The sequence below is a fragment of the Syngnathus floridae genome, chromosome 1, assembly GCF_059516105.1.
Source record: "Syngnathus floridae isolate MCC-2025c chromosome 1, RoL_Sflo_1.0, whole genome shotgun sequence".
NCBI lineage: Eukaryota > Metazoa > Chordata > Actinopteri > Syngnathiformes > Syngnathidae > Syngnathus > Syngnathus floridae.
The window spans coordinates 8,216,244-8,237,122 of NC_142413.1; the positions used below are offsets into that span (position 1 = coordinate 8,216,244).

Genomic DNA, 20,879 nt, shown 5'->3' on the forward strand with positions numbered 1-20,879 from the left:
CATGATTTTGTTATTTTAGTTGTAATGAAACTTAGCAGCCAAGTTTTATTCAATTGCAAAACCTGACTAAGAAGAAATGATGATACTGGATTCCAAAGTTGCTTACACGACACAGCAAAATTTTATTGCGGTAAGATTGTTTTATAGATATGAACCCATACATTTTTGGGACTGTTTATTCTAATAAAATATTACAAATTAAAAGCTTTGTTGTGACTGACTAAACATTTCAGGTCCTGATTAACAGCAAATTTTAATCAGAAATGGCTGTCTCAAAATGTTTGAGACCACTTTAAAAAGGTTTTGAGATATACTTTTAAAAAAAAAAACATTGTATGACCATTTGTGGCAATTAATAGCTATCTTTCAGAAAAAACTACACCTATTGCTGAACCTAAACCTTCCTAAATACTGTTTTAATACATTATTATCATACAAACCTGCCATGCTAGAGAAAGAAATGGCAGATTCCTAATCAGTGCAAAAAAATAATTTAAAAAGGTTTACTTCTCTGATTTAAAAAAAATGTGGTAAAAATGTGTTGGTAAGTGCAATTATTCATAAATATAAAACCTGCTACGTGTCTTATTTCTTCACACATCTAGAGTCCTACACACACTGTGTGTTTTTAGAATTGTCTGACCCTAACCTAATCGTAACCTACTTCCAGACCCTAACCAGTTTTGATCCTATCTTCATTTTCCTCATCTTCATCTTCCTCATCTTTGTGCACTTTGTTCCAAAGGTGCGATCTCCGGCATGCTCCTACTCCTCCTGGTCCTGACACGAGCCCTGATGGCCTCTTTCTCCTGTTCCTCTCTGTCATCTTCCTGCTCCTCATCCGACCAATCCACCTGCTGCTGCAGGTCGCTCCTGGAGCCTCTCAGGCCGCTCCTCATGGAAAAGTAGCCGGTTCGGAACTTGCTGCGGAATGTGACGAAGGAGAGGCTCTTGCTGCGCTGCTGCTTCATCAGCATGTTGTTTTGGACTCCTCCTTCTCCTGTGATCTCTTCCAGGCAGTCGCGAAGCGCTGAGCGAAAGAGACGAGGCAGCTCGTAGACTTCCGGCTCCATCTGGGACACCAGCCCCCTGAATCTGAAGTAGGAATGGAAGATCCTATAAGTTATTCAAGCAGTCTTGCTTTCTGGATGCTTTCAACATCCATCATGAGGCAAGCAAATTGTTTGCCTTCTCGCCTGCTAGCTTAATACTAACACTAATTGGCATCAATGTCGAGGTGGTTTAAACCTTGAAGTTGTTTGAACACAAACAGTAAAATGTGGATTGAAAAGAGTACCTACATACAGTCATATATTTTATTCTCTGCTTACACTAAAATCAGTGCCGTACCGATAAACTCAGAAAAGAGTTGAAACACCTCAATTAGGGCCTGACCAATAAGAATGATTTATTAGACTAACGTCAATGCCAATATCTGTAAGTCTTTTATGTATTTTTTAGGGTAATCCGGAAGTCTTTTATGTATTTTTAAGGGTAATTGCACAATTGTAGTTGCACAATGACTTTGAATTCATATTAAATGGAAGTGCAATAATTAATCGACAACTACTCAGATTTATGAATAATATTTTTGCTAGTCGATCTATTCTCTCAAACTAGCCAATACTGTTTACCTCTATCTCTCACCTGGCAATGACAGGACCACACTGGGCGGGCGGCACCTTGGCGCAGAGGTCCTGCAACTCCAGCAAGTCATTTGGCGTCAGTTGGTAAGGTTGCGGGTTGGGCATGCTGGCCAGCCAGCTGTAATCCGCTGCCGCCGTAGAATTGCAAATGTTGCTACGGTGGCGACGCCGACCCTCGCAGGCCCGCTCCAGGCGGATACGCTCCGTGCGCTTCACCATAGCGCCCAGCTCCAGCATCAGCGTGTTGGTAACCAGCTCCTCGCTGGTGCGCTGGCCTGGCACTTTGGGCTCCAGGGAGAAGATGGCTGACCAAGGAAACATCTGGGTAAGATGTTTCAGAAAAATAATTCTTACTTTAACATGCATGCCTAGTAAAAGACATTTTGCTGCCCATTGAATTTTTTTCATTGATGGCAGGTGGGGGGGGGGGTCACTGCCCGCCGATGTTCTGAGTTTTCAATAACTACATCGTAGACTGTAAAGTAAAATATTTCATTGCTTTCCTCTTACCTTGCATTCACTCATCAAGCTGCCAATCACTACCCAGTGTTCCCAACTGAATTCCACTCGCTAGCAGCGTGACAGCTGGCAGGCTTCCATGAAGCTCCTCACCCGGATGCCTCTCTCCTGCTGTCAGTGGGGTTTGGGGATTGACAATGAACAGAATAGTAATCCTGTCGTGAGAAAGAGTGGAGGATGAGATGAGCTTAGGCGTGCACACACACTGGAGGTGACCCATGAGTGAGAAAACATTTTTGGACTTCTCTCTCTCATTTATGTGTGTGACTGAAAAGAAATAAGGATTCTCACTAAAGGTGGTTCCTCCGTGGTGGATTGAAACTTTCTACTTCACATTGTCATAATATTGAATCATAATTGAATGATATTCCACACCAGACATTCGTTATAAATTACAATAAGGCCCAATTTGCTGATTGGTAAACCTTTTTTCAAACCTTTGTCTCCTACACATTATTCCTTATCATACACATCTATCATTGGTACAATGTTGTGACTGAGTATTACATAACCGACCCCATATGCCCCCCCCCCCAGACACACATGCATCAGGTTCCACTATGTGATGTAGTTTTAGAGTCGTCCATTGGTGTTCCGCACCACTCAGCACTGACTCACCAAATCCCAGATTACGCTGCAATCCACAACCGATCTGGAAAACTACAGACAGTTTGTCATGATGATTATAATCTAATTAAAAGTGCCCACGATGATTGCTGCTCATTTTGGTGATGTTTCTGTGGATTCTGCTGTCTGTTGGTATAAAAATATTGTAAAACATATTGCTATTTATTATGTTTTATCATGCTTTAATAAGGAAGAAAATGCAGGATGTTGTGGTATGATGAGAGCCACCAATTTATTGTTTGAGTTTCAAACCTCAACTTCAAAACCAAACGTGCATTTTACTCCAGGAGTCTACATAAATGACTAGGTGGTTTATTGTGTACCGTATTGTAAGACAACAATGCATGAACTGATTAGTTAACTTTGCAATACTGAAAGAAATAAACTTTTACAAGATAGGCAGGGGGGGGCAATGTTTTGGATTTAAAACCATTTCCACTTGGAAAAAAACAACTTCAGCGTTAACAGTACAAAAACAACGTTCATATATAATCAGGGGGAAAAACATTGTGACATGAAAAAAAAGTACCAATAATAACAAAATAATAAATAAATTGCTAATTTCTAACTAAAATACACATACAGTAGGCTAATTCTTCGAAAGCAAACTCATCCAGCGGCTCACTGTCCTTACTTTCAAATATTTGTTTGATTTTAGGCCTGCTGGTGGTCTCAAAGTGTATAAAACTTGAGGTTGGACTCCCAGAAGAGGGTGCGAAGAATGAGAATTTTACATGGTTTCATTTTTATATTTTTATATTATTTAATTATCAATTAAATAAAAATGATGGTCGTGTGTGATTATTCTATATTATTCCACATGTTAAATAAAGTTTTTTTTTCCGCCCCTACAAAGATGGCGTCGCATGTCTGTTTACGCTCCGGGTTTCCGGGTCGCGTCACGATGACGCAGACATCTTCGCCATACCGTCAGTTGGCGTATGATAACAATAAACAACCCCCTGAAAGAAGAGAAAGACACTGGCCACCAGGACCTGTCGCTCCATTGCGACCCAAAACGCGTCGAAAACATGAGCCAACAAGGTGACGGACTGACGACCTAGCGAGCGAGTCGTAGTCTCGGGGGAAGTCTCGTAACTCACAAAGGATATCTTTTTTTTCCCCCCTCGAGTTTTTATGTCGCGCCAGGGAGAAGTGTAGTTACAGTTTTCCCTTCCATAGCCCCCCGCAGCTAGCTGTGGCTCATTCCTGCTTCTGCTTCCTCTCGCGTTCGCCTGTTATGCAGTTTCCCGAGGACTGCGGTCGTACTCGATCTCCGCCGCCACTTCTCGCTCCCTCTCCCCCGTTCTCGTTGGGCCCATGTCTCACTGGCTCTTCCCCTGGTCGGGCTCCATCAAGAAGCGGGCCTGTCGGTACCTCCTCCAGCACTACCTTGGCCACTTTTTGCAGGAGCGCCTGAGCTTGGAGCAACTGGGCTTGGACCTGTACAATGGCAGCGGGGTCATCAGAGAGATCAACCTCGACGTGTGGGTGAGTTTTTCGGAAAGGTGACCAGCCAACACGGTTTGGTGCGCGTGTGTGTGTTTTTTTTCACTCACTCTGACTCTGGCTGTTTCGCAACGCCACCGCCAGTGTTCAACAACAACAATCTCGTCGACGTCATGCTTTGGCAGTACAGCTCGCATTTCTTGGAGCAAACACACTTGGAAAAACTCTCTTCTCTTGTTTTCTGCCTCTCGTCTGTCTAGTTAGGTTGATTTCTACACAACGTGGCAACGCAAAAGTCGTACACGTGCTTATTTAGAGTAGGATCACCTTTTGTTTTCACGGTGTGTAGAAAGATACCCACGTTCTTCTATTATCTATCAGTTTATTTAGTACCCGTCTAGTTGGACTTCATACTTGTCATCAGTCTTACAGGTGCATAAGTCACTCATGTTGTCAATTCTTTTTCCACACTCAAACAAACATTGAAAAATTTCTAACCAGCATTTTCTCTTGCCAGTCACCCTTTATTTTTGGGGAAATGATGAGCCAACGTGTTTTTCCATTTGTGTGTGTCACCTGATCTGTCACATATTTGTCCCCACTTAAGGCAGTCAATGAGCTCCTGGAGAACCTGGGTGCTCCACTGGAGATAGTGGATGGCTTTGTGAGCAGCATCACGGTGACCATCCCCTGGCAAGCTCTGCTCACAGACCACTGCACCTTGGAAGTGTCCGGCCTCCAGATAACATGCAGACCCAAGTACAGAATCGGTATGTCGGCTAAGCAGACTTATTATGCACACTGAGCGATGCAACCGAACAACAATTTAACACCGAAAGTGGCAATTATTTCATACACAACTAGAAACAACACCCTTGTCATTACATATGCAAAACAACACATATCTCAATTGACATGGTTGGGGGCATTGAGGAATAAAATAAAAAATGTAATAATTTAAAAATGCATGGAAATTTTTCAGTTGAAAAACTATTGCGCAGTCATCCCAACAAATTGAACCAAAGTGTGACTTTTTTCATTTTATATAGCTTTTGTATAGCTCTTCTGATTGTGCAGGTGTACCTAATGTTGTGTCATGGTGGCGTTTGTACACAGGTGGTGGCTGGGACTCGCAAAGCTGGTCATCCAGCATGACCTCCAGTATGCAGCTGGCCCAGGAGTGCCTGAAGGACCCCCCGGAGACGTCCGAGGAGCCGCCGGCCCCACTTGAGGGGCTGGAGATGTTTGCACAAACCATAGAGACGGGTGGGTTTCAAGTGTGGAAGCTTTAACGCCTGCCCGCATCTCAGCACATGCCACTGCTCATCCTGTTTGTTTGCGTGTGCGCGCAGTCCTTCGTCGTATTAAAGTCACCCTCCTGGACACCATCGTACGCATTGAGCACCAGCCCCTGGATCTGGAAACAGGCATTGCCTTAGAGGTGCACATCAAACGGTAAACTGCTCTTGTGTGTTGTTTGATGGATTTCCAGATTTCTTCTTTCTGTCAGCAATGGTGAAGATGGCTGACCAAGGAAACATCTGGGAAAGATGTTGGGATGTCTGGGCGAAATCATGTGATTCTACTGCCTGATAGCAACTTGTCCATTCAGTTCAAGTAACAAAGTACACAGAGGCAGCTCGATTAATAGAATATTATTTTCGAAGTTCATTTCCAAATGTCAAATCGTATAGAAGTCAATTTCACTACACATAGTCATTGTTTTATTTTCTATAATTCTGATGAATATCCTGTAGCATTCAGCTAACAAAGAGTGATATGAAATTGAGGCGTCATATTTGCTTCATGAACCAGTTGTACTTTTTTGACTCCTCTAGATGACACTGTTGGTTTAAAGCAAGGGGTTTAAGAAATGGCAAGTTATCAGCCCCTATGTTGAACAGAGTGCCTTCTCGAGGGCTCAATAAACAACACAAAGTGTCTTGAAGCTTCATATTCACTAACGAACCTCGAAATGTATTTGCTCAGTAAAGGGAAACGGTAAACACAATTGGAATATGGCACACAAATTCAAATGTGGAATAGTCAAAAGAATCAAGATTTCTGCCCGCTCAACAAGTTTATCTTTTATTTTTTATGTATTATGTGTACGTTTATGGCTGCCACTTGTTTGCTCCTCGTCTCCGCCCGTGTGTCCGGTAAAACATTTATGAGTCCTTCCTGGGAGAAATAATATTTGCACTGTGCTAAGGTTGTGAGTTGAGAAAGTGTTCAAAGGTGGAATGTCGCCATAGGGTATGGATTTTCTATGGTTATAGTACCCCTTTTGACTGTTAAATTTTACTATTACCCTGGATGACTCCACACTTTGTTAGTTTAGCATTCTTGTGTTTGGACTGAAAGCGTCCTGTTGTGTTTTTTAATATCTAAAATCGTGCGAATGTGAATGTTTTTTATTTGAACAACCCCTTCTTTGATTCTGTTGAGCCTTTTTTGTAGTTATGGCATCTTGACAAAGTCCTTCAGGCTCTCTTTGTGAATACAGGATCATTCATTAGAGCGTTGTGGTGTTCTCAATGATCTTCTCCAGGTTGGAGTACTTTGACGAGGCGGTGCGCGACCCATCCAACCAGACTGCCGTGCCTGTTGACATCCACCAGCCACCCGCCTTCCTGCAAAAGATCCTCCAGTTGAGTGCCGTTCAGCTCCTCTACGACTGCATTGACACGGAGCAGGTAACAGAGACTGTGGAGCTGTCCCTATATCCAAGGTTATGACTGGCACGCATTGAAGGAATTTGCTGGGTAGCATAAGAATATGTAGTCACACGGCACAAGGAGGCACGCTCATTTACTGCCATGATTAAGGGGTTTCATTGGATTGTGTCGCGTTCGTGACCTAAAACTCAGGACTGGCTGGAGCCCCGAAGCAAACATGGGAAAAGCAAAATTTTCTGTGCGTGACAAATCTCATAATTTATTTGGGGGTCTGGGATGGACAGATGCCCTATTCATTTATTCGTTCGTTCGTTCGTTCATTCATGTCATTTCACTACTCTGGGTGAGTTAAAATAACTATATACAATTTGGAAAAAAGCTGTAGAATAACTATTTTTTAAAATTATCAAATGTATATTTTTATTGTTTTTTTTTTTTTGGCAGGTTGCTATTTTTCCCCCAATTTAAAAAAAATGATTTTTGCGGTGTCAGTTGTTCCGATTTCTATTGTTTTTCCCCTCATATATATACTTAACTATAATTACAATTTTGCATTCCAGTGCCATTGGAACACAACGTAGAACAGCAGAACACATCAAGTGTTTGCTTTAAAACGTTACAAAGGGTTGTGCAAGCCAATTCTTGATTTATTTCTCATTACATAATTGTTAAAAAGTATGTTAGTTATTGTTTTTACTTTTTTACTGAGACAAACAAATAAGACAACCCTGGCAGAACAATCTTTCACCAAATGCTGTTCGTTTCTCCTCAAGGAAGTTCCTGAGGAGAAAAAGACGGAGTCAGCCACTTGCAGTGAAGGAGAGAAGGAGCAGGAGGAAAATGACGATGATGAGCAAGTTGAAGAAAAAGGGAAGCCTCTGACGCTTTCCCCATCTCAGCCCTTGCTTATAGGCAGCTGCTCAGGTTTCATCGAGACCACAATCAAGATTAAGCAGAACGACATGTTGCCTGGACCAAAGGTGTGTGTGTTTACATTTAAATTTCACTTGGGAATGGCGAGAAAACAGCTGGAAGCAAGCAATTGGCTTCTTGTTTCCCCCCACACGCAATTTTTATGCCAAACTTTTGCTTGGTGTGACATTTGTTTGCTCGTGTCCCTTCTGGTGTCCAGTTTGAGTTGGATGGGAAGGTGGGCTGTGTCCACATGCTGCTGTCTCCAGCTCAGATAACTCACCTGACTGACCTGCTGGCAGCTCTTTGCATAGAAACAGGTATGGGCTTCATCTCACTATTCCACAGGCTGGATTTACTTTACAATTTTTTTGGAGGCTGTTTCTGTGTTTACACTGACGCAAGACATGCAACAACTTGCATGTGCGGATGCCCAAAATGCACGCATTCCATTTGGCGTGTTCGCTTCCCTTTAGAGTCCGAGACCAAACTGGGTGGCGTGCGCAACCGCCCGCTAGACTCGGACGACCTGCGTCTGATCGAAGAAGACCTCAGCAAGCAGTTGGGCTCCAGTCCCAGAGAGACGGACTGGGATGCAGAGTGCGACCTAGAGCCCTATGTCACCACTCTGGAAAATGGAGGTACGGGATATTGACAGCAAACGCTCACATACCGTACACATACCCCCCCCCCACCTTTAATTGCATAAATCGCTGATAAATTAAAAGGCCTTGTGATATTTTAAGATGTGTGTCTTTGCAGAAATGTTCTATTCTATGGGTCCCGCGGGGATGAGCAGCAGTGTGACGTCGATGCGCTCTGGCAGCGAGTTGTCAGACAGTGATATGGACTCTTCCACGCACAGTCTGGCGAGCCTCTCTCAACCTGGAGCGCTGGCTGCACAGGTACATGTCATGTGGGGGGGCTGAAAGCTAAAATGCTATACCGCTATGATACTGATGGTCTTAAAGACCTGATATCCTCCTGACCTGATGTTCAAATTACAGCACAAATATGGTTTCTGTGTACGTACAGTATCTTGTGGCTAGCCCTTTCCAAATATTTGACACTTTCAAACTCCAGTTTGTAGGGAATTGACATCGGCAAGTTGGGTTTTGTTAAAAAATATTTCAAGTAGTGTACTCCACAACATTGTACCCTAAGTGATTGGCAGTACAAGTCTGTCAGTTTCAGTATCTGTTTTTAAAAGGTACAATATTTGTACCAGTTTGAAAAATACAAGACCCAACCCTTGTCGTATGCGTTTTTGTTAGTGTTTCTCGCATAGTGTAATTGTTGACGAAGACAAGACCTTTGTTCGGGATTTAGATTCAACACAGAATGCCCATTTCTATTCATAATTGTGTTGATATTAAAGTCTTCTTTTTTCGCTCCCATTCTAGGGCCTCATGAGCTGTCCCAGACGTTACCCAGTAGCAGGTTGTCTCTCCAGTCAAGGAAGTCATCGAATCAGAGGTAACGTCACTGCACTGATGACCAGAAGAGGCAAAGTAGACACTCTATTGAAGTAGACGTACACGTGCTTGGGTTAAAAAAAGAAAGACTCTGGAAAAAGCAGAATTTCTCTAGAATTGCTGACTGGATTTGTTTTTTGTCATTTGTAGAGGTTAAAGTACAGATGTGGCTTGTTATGACAAAGTAAAGGGTTGCAAGTATGGATAATTCAGTTCAAATGCTATATGGAATTAAAGCAAAATGATGTCCTAAACAAATATTCAGACTAAGCTACCAAGTTACAGTTCGAATTGGATGTTGTTACTTCCATCTCACCGAGTGTAATGTGTTCCATTTTTTCCCCCTCCATAACATGACGTGCCCTCCATTCAAACCACCATGTAGGTCGTTCTCAAAGTAGCAATGCTGAGCAGCTGAAGCCCGACGCCTTGCTTCGTCTGACTTTGGGCGGACTCACTCTAACCATGCTGCAGGACGACCCGCCCTCCAAGCCGAACAATGCCCCTTCATTGGCTCAGATGTCCCAGGTTTTCTTCCAAGAGCTTGCCTCCTTTAAGGACAGCATGTTCGGCGAGAGAGACTTTCACCACCTAAGAAGCGGGTTCGCCAAAGCCTGCCCTCACTCGCACGTCAGGTAGAAAAACATGAACGCATCAGTTCACCGACCACGGCCCTAAATATCTCGCACATTTTTGTGCATCGTTTCTACTTATAGCGCGGCATAGTAGCAATTGTTTTGTATTTTTTGGGGCAGTGGGGGATTAGAGGTTTTGGCATTAATATACTGTAAATATAAATACAGTGGCGATTGGCTGGCGATAGCAACAGGGCTAATCTGTAAGTAGCAAAAATCTGTGTTTAATTGATGTCCATAGATATGCACTCTTGAAAAAAAAATTAAAGTGTAAACCCCAAATATTTTTACTTAAAAATAACTCTTAATAAACATTCAATAAGCATTTGTGGGTTCAAACTATGTAAATAACAGCTTTTATATGGTCTCGTTATAATGTGGATTTTTGTATTTAGTGGGTAGGTGTGCAATGGATGTTTTTTTATGAAGTATTATGTATTAGTATTCAGGCGATTGGTGTGGTCTGAACTCTCTGTCTCCCCTCAGAGTGACGGGGGCAGCGGTGCAGGTTTCCTGTGAGATGCGCAGCGGGAGACGCCACAGTCGAGCGGTGACCTCCGACGTCTCCTTCAGCAGACTAGAAATGTTGGAGTGTCTCTGGGAGAACAACAAGCCTCAGTACAGTGAGGTAATTCAATTCTCTCAATAGAATTGCTAATTTATGGCAATACTAAAACTGAAACAGACATCTCATTTTTTTTTTTTTTTTTTTTAGTTGCTCCAATTCCAGAAAGCCAGCATGTTCACTGTGGGAGTCGCAGCCAGACCATGTGCCCAGCTGCACTACAGCCTCACTGAGAAACACCTGAGGAAGGTATTCAGACACACACTCAGCCACGAGTGCAGTTATTTTCAACTGCTGTGCCATGAGAAATCTATTCAGCAAAAAAACTAAACGTGACATTTTTTTAAAAATGTAGGCCTTGGGACACATGGAATTACAGTACATAGGAAGCAACATAGTACATGTTACAGCATGGTAATCTGCTAAATAATCACAGGGTAAACAGCGGGTGGTTCGGTGTGACAGCGTGGCACGAGTAGAGCTGGAAGATCTCAGCACCGAGTTGGACCTGGACATCATCAGTCGACTGGGGAATCTGAACAATGCCTTCCGTCGCTGTCCTGCGGAGCCAGCTGGACCCGATAATCTCCAGGTGGGATCTGACCCCCGTCCATTCCCTGTGTGTGACCAAAATTCCTCGGTGGCTTCATTGTGTGGTCTTCTTTCAGATGCGGAGCAGTGAGCTGTACTCCTCTTTCTCCCTCCTCGCCCCGCACGCCGTCGTCAGACTTCGTTTCCCCATTCCGGACCTGCGCCCCCTCTCTGAGCGCCAGCCCATGAGCCAGAGGGCGGTGAGGGAGGAGTCACTGGTGTTGGAGCTGACCGAGCTGGAGCTCAGGCACCAGGAAGCGCCGGACCTCCAGAGCGGGCAGCCCAACCAGGGTCAGCTTTCGGCCCCCTGCCTCACTCAGCTGCTGGAAGCCTCCTTTACAGACCTGCATGGTGAGAGCACGCGTGATTAATTCATGTAGGTTAATTCATCAATTACGTAACACACATTGCACTTACTGGCCACACTTGCGTCTTTTTTTCTTAATCAGGGTCGTACGAGGGTTGGGAAGGAGGCCCCTTCCCCTGCATCAGAGTGAAGAGGAGCCATGACTCTCTGCCCAGGTGAGAGGTCACCATTATCATTTCTTTATAGAGTGAATAATGTTTTACATCAGGGGTTGTACAGACTATTCAACTTTACTTTAACAAACTGGTAATCACAAAAATGCTTCAAACGAATATTGCTTATTCTCAATATTGCTTCAAATGTCCATCTGTTAGGCTATCCATACGGGTGCGTGGAGGTGAAGCGCAGGGAGCGGCCGTGGGTCTGGCAGGCCTGAACCTGGGCCTCGCCCAAGACCTGGGGGCTGCCTTCTTTGAAAGCCACTGTGAGCTCAACGATAAAACAAGCTCGCCGTTCTCCTCCAACCGCACCATGTTCGAGACGGAGGAGGTGAGTCACCCCGCAACAAAGTTACCTGTGAAACATTTCGATCCAACGCAATCTCCGACTGGCCCATTCACCCTCGATTCTGTAGATGGTGATCCCTGCAGACCCCGAGGAGATGAGTCAGTTTCAGGCCCAATGTGTAGCCCAGTCTCAGTGTGCTGTGGACATTCGGTTTCCACTGGCCTACGTCCTTTTGCCCAGCAAGCAAGCGTTCCAAAGCATCTACAACAGGTAGTGTGGTTGTATCCATCATCAGCTGAAGCACGAGGATTGTGCGTGATGATCTGAAACATTTAAATTTATGCCCAGTGGGGAAAACCATAACGAAAAAAATAAAGATTATTTCATGCTGCCAATGTTTTAGCATTTTGTGTTTTTTTTTTCACTACCATCATCAAGACTGAACGTCTTTGCACAGGATTAACAATGATCTGCTGATGTGGGAGCCGCCTCCCCCTGCCCCATCCTCAGCCCACAGCCCCATGCCCAGTCACCAACAGCACGACGAGTTCCAACTCTGCAAGTCGGCCTTTCGACTTGGTGAGTTATTTTTGAAAGTTTTCATGCACTAAAACGTCCGAAAATTCTCACCGGAGTCTAATTTAGTACATCTATGTAGTCGTAAGCAGGCTCACAGTCCTGCCAGACTTAAAAGTTCGTCTTGTTTGTAATGGCAAGTACGTGCATTCTTCTTTCCCCTCCTGGTGCTAAAGACTCCGACTCAGAAGAAGATGAGCCTCAGTTCTATTTGGCCAGTGAACCATCAGGAAGGAGAAAGTTGGCGCTCCAGCATAATCCGAACCACAACCTCAGCCTCCTCTCTCTCACTGTCAACATTGGCAAAGGTCGCCTCCAAGCCAGGACAGACAAGAAGGCAAGTCGGATGGTTGAAAAGCTTTATCACAGGAAATAACCTACTTCACTAAATGTCACATTCAATTGGTGAAATGAACACAGGAGGACCAGAGTCATGGAGAAATTGTGCTCGACCTGGAAGGAGGGAAGATATTCAGTGTAGCGCAGCACCAGAATGACCCCAATCTCAGTTTTTTGTGTTTGGAGAGTCAACGAGTTGAGCTCTACCATAAAGGTGTGCACACAATCCTAACATCTGTCCAACATGACCACCATATGTACCAAAAATCGGAAGTCAAAAGTTCACAGCAGCTCACCTGCAATGCTAATGACAAAATGGATTCCCTCTGAATTATGCGTTCAAGAAAAATTCCACTTTTCTTTTTTCTAGCTGTCGTGAAAGACACGGCTATTCCGCTACGGATAGAAATGCCCAACTTCATTTCCCCAAAGTACTTGCACCCAACCATCTACCCCACTGAGGTGGGAGTTAGCAGCGTGAGCGGCCGGGAGGCGGAGCCGCAGATGTTGTCCACGGCCATCAAAATCACCCTGGACCCGCTGAGGAAGGTCAAGGTATGTCCTCTCGGCGCACGGTAAATATCGTTATTGATCTGTCGGATTGCTGAAATTAAATAGACGTCGCTTCGTCTCCTGCTAGGAATTCCTTGTTGCCCTTCGACTTCAGGGCGCCACCATGCGGCATTACGTGGCGCAGACCAATCACAGTTGGCATGAGCAGGTAACCCGAGTTGAATTGGACCATTTGAACCAGAGCTATGGATACAAGGATTCCCCGCTAGACAGCAATCACCTATATTCTGAATTTGTTTCTTCATAAATGTGTAGAAAGGCTATTTTTATTTTAAAACTATTTTGTTCCAGTTGGTTGACTTTCTGGATGTCATTGATGACCCGATTTTGGGATACACTGCACCCGCTGTCATTACCGTCCTCCACACGCATCTGGCTACATGTGCAGTTGACTACAGGTAATCACTGTGACTTTGTCTTGCGCTCAAATACACGATGGGTATCAGAATGTATCCCCTTGATGAAAACTCTTTAGGAATTGTTCACTTGACACCACTCTGCTTAAATTCTTTTAATGCTCTGTTCGCTAGACCGCTCTATTTGCCTCTACGGATGTTGCTCACAGCAGAGTCCTTCTCCCTGTCCAGTAATATTATTGTAGACACAGCCACCTTTCACCTCAGGTAAAACACTGCCTCTGTTGTCTGAATTTGGCATCGCCGTCCAAACTTGCTTTGAAGTTTTTTGTTGTTTTTTTTTTTTTTTCACCTCGCTTAGATTCATCTTGGATGACTCCGCCCTCTACCTCTCTGACAAATGTGATAGCGATGTAGTGGACCTGAGGAAGGGTGCGTCACACAATGTAGAACATTCAGAGTGCATATGAAAAGTTTATTTTTTAAACCTAATTGCAAGATGGAATTTAAAGAATCCCTCAAAATTCAACACATCCCTCCCTTTAGTCACCGCATTGAAAGCATGCTTTTGAATCTGCTGCAAATGTGTTAAAAATAATGATAACATAAAAGAAATCACATGCCCATGTACTTGGTGTTAGTTTTGGTTTGTTTTATGTGTTTGCACAAAAACAAAATATCTGACGTCGTAATGAGGAGTTGCATGTAAAAATTTCAGGACAAAAATCATTTAGTTTATTTTGGAAAAAGGCTTTGACAAAATGTGGGAAAAGGAAGTTCTGTGGATACTGTCTGGATATGTTGCCAGCCACAACATTAGGTGCACTTAGATCCAAACAAGAGAGCATTTTTGAAAATTAGCAACATCCTTATTAAAGACCTTTGACATTGAAGCCAATATTTTATTCTGATTTTTTTCATTTGTTTGTGTCACACAGACTATATTTGTGTTTTGGACATGGACCTGCTAGAGCTCGCCATCACGACATGGAAAGGCAGCGACACGGGCAAGCTGGTGGGCGCCTCTTAACTGCATTTGTTTGCCCCCACATATCACATTATTCAGTGGTCTATTAACAGTAATTAAGTGGTTCTCATTTTGAAAAATGTATCTACACATGGTGAATTTAAAAGTCTTCCTCCCCCAATGTCCACTCTTCTCCAGGCCCAGCCTTTGTTTGAGCTGCGATGTTCCAACAATGTAGTTCATGTCCACGCGTGTGCTGATTCGTGCGCCGCCCTGGTCAACATACTACAGTACCTCGTCTCCCAGGGTGACCTGCATCCACCGCCCCGACACGCCTCCCCTACGGAAATAGCCGGCCAGAAACTACCGGTAAGGCGAGGTTGTTTAGATGACAACAGAAGATCTGAAGGAAATGTATGAGATATTTTTTTTGTCTTTAGCTTTCTGAGAGCCCCGCGTCTGTGCTGCCATGCCCTGCTGCTGAAACCGCTGAGATTAACCAGTGTGATCTGACTGATGCCTTAATAGACACCGACAAGAGCCACCAAGAAGAGACAATAGATCCAGGTTCTGCAAAAATATTTGGATGTCACTTTTCAGCATATGAATGCCGATGGAACCCCGGAATTGTGTGTCTGTTGTTCAGGCTCGCCCTCCATGCCGAGAGGATCGCCGGTCTCGGTCTACTTGTTCCCTGGCGAGGGCTCCAGACACGATCTCTCCGCGCTGGAGGAAGAGGAGGAGCTCGACAGTCAGGTCACCACGGCAACCGAGGCGCAGGCTGATATGATGGAAGACGAAAGTTCAGAGGGTTCCACTGACAACGATGACTTCTGCATCCTGGAGGCTCCTGGCATGGGCATTGCTGTGAGTCTCTGAGACAATGATGTATTCAAATTTTAAATATGACCTCAAATATGACCTATTATGACACATTTTCACAAAGCACTACAATTAGTTGTCACACACAAAAGCTTTGTCAGAAGTTGCCAAATTATGCCATTTTGTCACATTTCAAAAATTTCTAAATAAAAAAAGTAACAAAAACAAGACAAGTTTGCATGTACAGCACCATTCATATACATAGTGAATCCTTAGTGCTTTATAGATCCACAACAGATGTCATTGGTGTCATCCTGTAGCCCAGAGACGGCGAACCCGTGGTGACGGTGTTGGTCGAGGGTCCCATCCACGTGAAGGACAGCCACTTCTCCAGGCCGCGAGGAAGCTCCGACCTGCTTCGCGCACCCAGCCGCTTCCCCGTACCACAAAGCCGGGTGGTGCTGCGGGAGATCTCTGTGGTGTGGCATCTCTATGGCGGCAAAGACTTTGGTTCCAAGCTCTCGTCTATACACAGCCAGCATGGAAATAGGTAAGATAGGTCGGTAGATAGTGTCGTGGAAATGTAGTTTTTTCCATGAGTGAAACTCATCCAGTCAACTGATGAGATAGTTGGTAGAATAGGCAATTCTAAAAATATTCAACAGAAGATACCTTATTTAAATCATCACAATAATTTTTATTACGATCCTTCTTTCACTAGGGGTCGATCCGTCCCGTCTGGTGCCCGAAGCTCGCCATCTCGCTCCGCGGGTTCTTCTCGTCCCCAGAACTCGTGGCGGTGGGCTGGAGGTAGCGGCCGTCAGCATGGACTCCTCATGGAGATCCAACTCACCAAGGTGAGTATTGCACATCCAAATGTTTTTTGGACCATTGTAGGGATTTGCCTGGGATACCATTAAATGTTAGCAAGGGAAATAATGTGTCAGTATGTGGCAACGTAGTATCGGAATCAAGATGTGGATATAAATTCCAACTGCAGCACAAATGCATCCCCCAAAAAAGCTGTGATGTTGCGGAAAAGTATAAGCATAATACGCTGTACCCACAAATGGATAAAAAATCCAATATTGGGATAGTTAGACCTGAAATGTAAATCTTGCCAAAGTAACTTGACATGCAGTTCTCGTTTCCGGTTCCCAGGTGTCCTTCCAGCATGAGTCCTACCCGCTGGCGGTTGCCGGACAAGACGGTGAGACCTCTGCGTCCGTTGGGGTCACTCCGGGAGGGGAGCAGCCCATCTCCAGGCAGGTTTTCATCGTCCAGGAGCTCGAGGTTCGCGACCGCCTGGCTACCTCGCAAATCAACAAATTCCTTTACCTCTACACGAGCGAGAGCATGCCCCGAAGAGCCCATTCCAACATGGTGAGTTGCGAGAACATTCGTCATGCCCTCTCGAATGTCTCCACCAAGATGGCATCTCAATATTTTTTTCTTTAACTTGGATTAGTTGACGATAAAGGCCCTGCAAGTTTGTCCCGAGTCTGGTCTTGGTGGTCCAGAGTGTTGCCTCCGAGTCAGCCTGCTGCCACTCAGACTTAACATTGACCAGGTAACGCAACAGGAAAGCTAGTTTCTGTCCAGACAGTTTCCCCAGTATTAAATTTGGGGAAATTTCCATTTTAGCTTTAGGAAACAATGAAGTTCATATCTGGTTTCTGTTTGTTTTTTACACTGTTGAATTTTGATTGAGTTCTATATCATTACATTCGTTCAGATACCAGCAATGGCAAAACAGCACATCATTTCTATGACATTAGCAGTGAATTCAAAGGCCACACTTTTGGTTCCACCTCTAATGATGGCAAATGTTGCGCTTTATTTTCTTTGTCCATCTGCTGTCCAGGATGCATTGTTCTTCTTGAAGGACTTTTTCAGCAATTTAGCTTGTTCTGTGAACCCCTACCACCCTGTGGATCCCGCATCTGAAGGTATACTCCATCCAGCGAGTGCACAAGACAAGTGTTTGTTGTCACAATAAATGGTGTCTTATGCTTGTGTTACTTGTCCTTCCAGTGAGAGCGGATGCCTCCCAGAAAGCGTCAGAAGAAGTGGAGACAGGCGGCGCTTTGGGATTGGATCTCACGTCTTCAGTAGAAACTACTCACAGCGAGCAGAGCTCCTCCTCAGTCGGCTCTACCTCTTCCTCCGAGCAGCCGATCTACTTCCGGTATTGCCAAGCGCAGCTTTGATTTCAGCCTGAATTTGACCATTCTCATCGTAACGCTGCTTCTCGCTCGTCTGTCTCCCAGCGAGTTTCGTTTCACCTCCGAAGTGCCTATCTGGCTGGACTATCATGGCAAACACGTGGTCATCGAACAGGTTCTTCCCATACACAGTTTCAATTTTTCAGCTGACCGTCCCAAGTATTGTATTAGTTGTCACAGTAACCCTGCTCTGCTTTCACAGGGAACCTTTGCCGGGATTCTGATTGGTCTGGCTCAGTTGAATTGTTCCGAGCTGAAGCTGAAGAGGCTCTGCTGTCGACACGGGTATATTTTGATTGCTAACATATTTGTGAGACATAATTGGAATGGTCATGCTGTTCAGTGATATGTGTATTTTTTTTTATATAAAAGTGAAAGCGGAAACCACATTTTTGTTTGTGATTTGGGCTTTAATCGAGTTGGTTCAGGAACACATAAATTATTAGAATGTAAATATTTCCTATGGCCTCAATTACCGTGCACTCTCTCATCCAGCCTGCTGGGTGTTGACAAAGTGATCCAGTACGCTGTCAGTGAATGGCTGGCGGACATCAGGAAGAATCAGCTGCCGGGCATTCTTGGAGGCGTCGGCCCCATGCACTCGGTTGTCCAGCTGTGTGAGTGCACCTTTTCGGAATGAGATGTTTCCATCACATATTAAATTGTGTATATGTCATCTCGAGTGTATGATTTCATTGTTGACGTTTTCTTCAGTCCACGGGGTGAGAGATCTCTTCTGGCTGCCCATCGAGCAATACAGGAAAGACGGGCGGATTATCCGAGGTCTCCAGAGAGGAGCCGCCTCCTTCGGCACATCCACAGCGTCGGCGGCATTGGAACTCAGCAACAGGCTGGTGCAGGCCATTCAGGTATTTTAGCAGCACATGCACACTTGGGACTGGTCACCAGCCAATCACAGGGCACATTAAGGCTCAAGCTTCAACCTGGGAGGACCTCTCGACGGCAAGGCAGACGTGCTAATCACTCTTAACACAAACTTTCAACATTATAGTTTATCACAAGGCAAATTAACCCCATTGGCAAACCACATATCACGGCCACAATTTCACATACGTTTCCACTGCCTGCAGGATCAATAAAATTCAGTCATTTGAAGTCTGCTGCTGCATGCTCCAATTTTGCAGGCCACCGCCGAAACGGTGTATGACATCCTGTCCCCAACGCCTCCCTTGAACCGCTACGCCGTCACAGAGGGACGGGCCCCTTCCAGTCGGCCACGCCGCCCAGCCCAACCCGCTGACCTCCGAGAGGGCGTCGCCAAGGCGTATGACACTGTCAGAGAGGTGAGTAGGTCAATTGGACAGTTTACCACGATGTTACGCATGGCAAACGACTGAGCTTTTCCTTGATGGCACTATTAGTGACAAACATTTGAATGTCAGGGCAGACTGATTGAGACCTTTTTGGTTAAATCGGGCGGCGTAATCCCAACACAAGTTTTTGTTGTCATAGCAATTCAGTCGCTGACTTTTTATGCCACCCAGAAGCACACTGAGAACGAGCCATTGCAAATATTTTGAAATTTGTCTTTAGTAGTTCTGTTCTTATTCTTATACTCCTCTCCAGGGAGTGATTGACACAGCTCAGACCCTTTGCGATGTAGCATCCCGTGGGCATGAACAGAAAGGTCTTCCCGGCGCAGTGGGCGGCGTCTTGCGGCAGATCCCACCCACCGTGGTGCGCCCGCTCATAGTGGCCTCAGAAGCCACCTCTAATCTGCTTGGCGGCATGCGTAATCAGATCAAACCGGATGCAAGGAAGGAGGACTTCTTGAAGTGGCGCACAGAGGACTACCAAGAGTGACGGCCTTTGTGTGTGCGTGCCTGCGTGTGTGTGAGATCAGGGAGTGAAAGCAGGGTTCAAATGTGAGGTTGTTTTTTTTTTTTGCATTTGTGATTAAAAACACAACAAAACAAACAACCAAAAAAAAAAAACGCAATGACTAACACCTACTGTGACGCCTAATGTTGTGTATGTGGGTTACATCATTGGTTGACATATGCAGCAGGAACTGTAAGTTTCACCTCCCCTCAGTATTACGGCTCATGGTCACCTTCTCTTTGGTTTAGCGTGCAAACATATCGTCATATTGATCCTGCCCTTGATTTTCTATCTCAGTGGCATTTCAGACAGTCGCCCAGTTCCAAAGTGCACAGGAGGATTTGGGAGACAAAACTCATGAGATACTACTATATGTCGCCTCCACATTTTATTGTTATTCTGACATGTGCCATAAGTGAGCAGCATACCCTTGTTTTAATGACACAAGCTTGTGTTGCCTTGTTCAATTCTGCACCCTAGCAAACTGAAAAGCTCATCTTTAATTTGCCTGACTGAATGAACACTTAAAGCCTCTAAAATTTTGTTGCAAACTTCATGAAAATGAAGTCAAATTGCTAATTGACTTGGTCAGTTGTGATGTCATCTTGTGGTTCTTCCACCTCCATCACACTTCCTTTTTCATAGATTTGGAGACAAAGGTTAGTTAGGATCTTTGTCTACACTCCCTGTTTTTTTTTTAGTTTTTCCATCTTGTGTTTTTTATTATTCCATTTAATTAAGTGTATGTTTTATTAATTTTCAAACTGAACAATGATGGGATGTCAATGTAGACTGAGGATATGGAGTTTGTGGTTCTAAAAAAAAAAAAAAAATTGCATTTTTATTTTTTGTTATAGTGTACCTATGAGCGTGGGTGTGTGCATGGAGAACATGTGACAGGGTGGCTATCGATGTGTGCACCTGCTGCATGTCTGTGAGGGTGGTTAGCTTGTAATGAGAGTATGCTTGTAATTGCTATTTACTACGTATATCAGTAGCAGTATGAATGACCTGTACAGTACAAAACAATGATATATAAAAAAATAAAAACAACTTGTTTAAATATGTTATATTCTCTCTCATCAATGTTCTGATGATTGAATTGTTTTTCTGCGGCCTAGCAAATTTCATGCATCCTCATCTAATATTGATATCGCAAATTTACCATTTATTCTCGGTCTGTGTTTGCAGAAGCTGTCCAGCTATCATACCCGGAGGCAAAGGAGAACTTGTTATATAAATATATTGCACTGAAGCTTAAACAGGCA

The 20,879-nt window shown here is 44.4% G+C and overlaps 2 protein-coding genes across 5 annotated transcripts; one reads left to right on the forward strand and one right to left on the reverse strand.

The window, feature by feature from the left end:
• Positions 1-98: 98 nt before the first annotated feature.
• Positions 99-4,344, reverse strand: LOC148403873 (protein RD3). 4 transcript variants are annotated; one of them, XM_088391526.1, is made up of 4 exons: positions 2,784-4,344; positions 2,157-2,320; positions 1,648-1,967; positions 99-1,095 (listed from the first exon to the last, which is right to left on the reverse strand). In XM_088391526.1, exons 2-4 carry the CDS (start codon positions 2,169-2,171, stop codon positions 720-722), a joined length of 711 nt encoding a protein of 236 aa, XP_088247652.1. In that variant the 5' UTR covers positions 2,172-2,320; positions 2,784-4,344; the 3' UTR covers positions 99-719. The 4 variants fall into 4 exon arrangements, with proteins under 4 accessions (XP_088247652.1, XP_088247569.1, XP_088247730.1 ...); XM_088391443.1 differs by having other exon boundaries at positions 2,709-4,344; XM_088391604.1 differs by lacking the exon at positions 2,784-4,344 and having other exon boundaries at positions 1,648-1,951; positions 2,157-2,693.
• On the forward strand, positions 3,712-20,681 carry atg2a (autophagy related 2A). Its single transcript, XM_088390807.1, has 42 exons — positions 3,712-4,283; positions 4,849-5,011; positions 5,358-5,507; positions 5,594-5,696; positions 6,793-6,937; positions 7,693-7,899; positions 8,052-8,151; positions 8,308-8,472; positions 8,594-8,736; positions 9,235-9,307; positions 9,692-9,941; positions 10,428-10,569; positions 10,657-10,755; positions 10,943-11,098; positions 11,175-11,448; positions 11,547-11,619; positions 11,779-11,953; positions 12,039-12,181; positions 12,369-12,490; positions 12,664-12,824; positions 12,908-13,040; positions 13,197-13,381; positions 13,467-13,547; positions 13,691-13,797; positions 13,930-14,022; positions 14,117-14,187; positions 14,694-14,770; positions 14,921-15,091; positions 15,163-15,289; positions 15,369-15,589; positions 15,865-16,094; positions 16,266-16,401; positions 16,706-16,927; positions 17,013-17,114; positions 17,409-17,493; positions 17,579-17,732; positions 17,815-17,884; positions 17,972-18,054; positions 18,265-18,386; positions 18,484-18,638; positions 18,915-19,073; positions 19,357-20,681. Exons 1-42 carry the CDS (start codon positions 4,113-4,115, stop codon positions 19,591-19,593), a joined length of 6,036 nt encoding a protein of 2,011 aa, XP_088246933.1. The 5' UTR covers positions 3,712-4,112; the 3' UTR covers positions 19,594-20,681.
• The last annotated feature ends 198 nt before the right edge of the window (positions 20,682-20,879 follow it).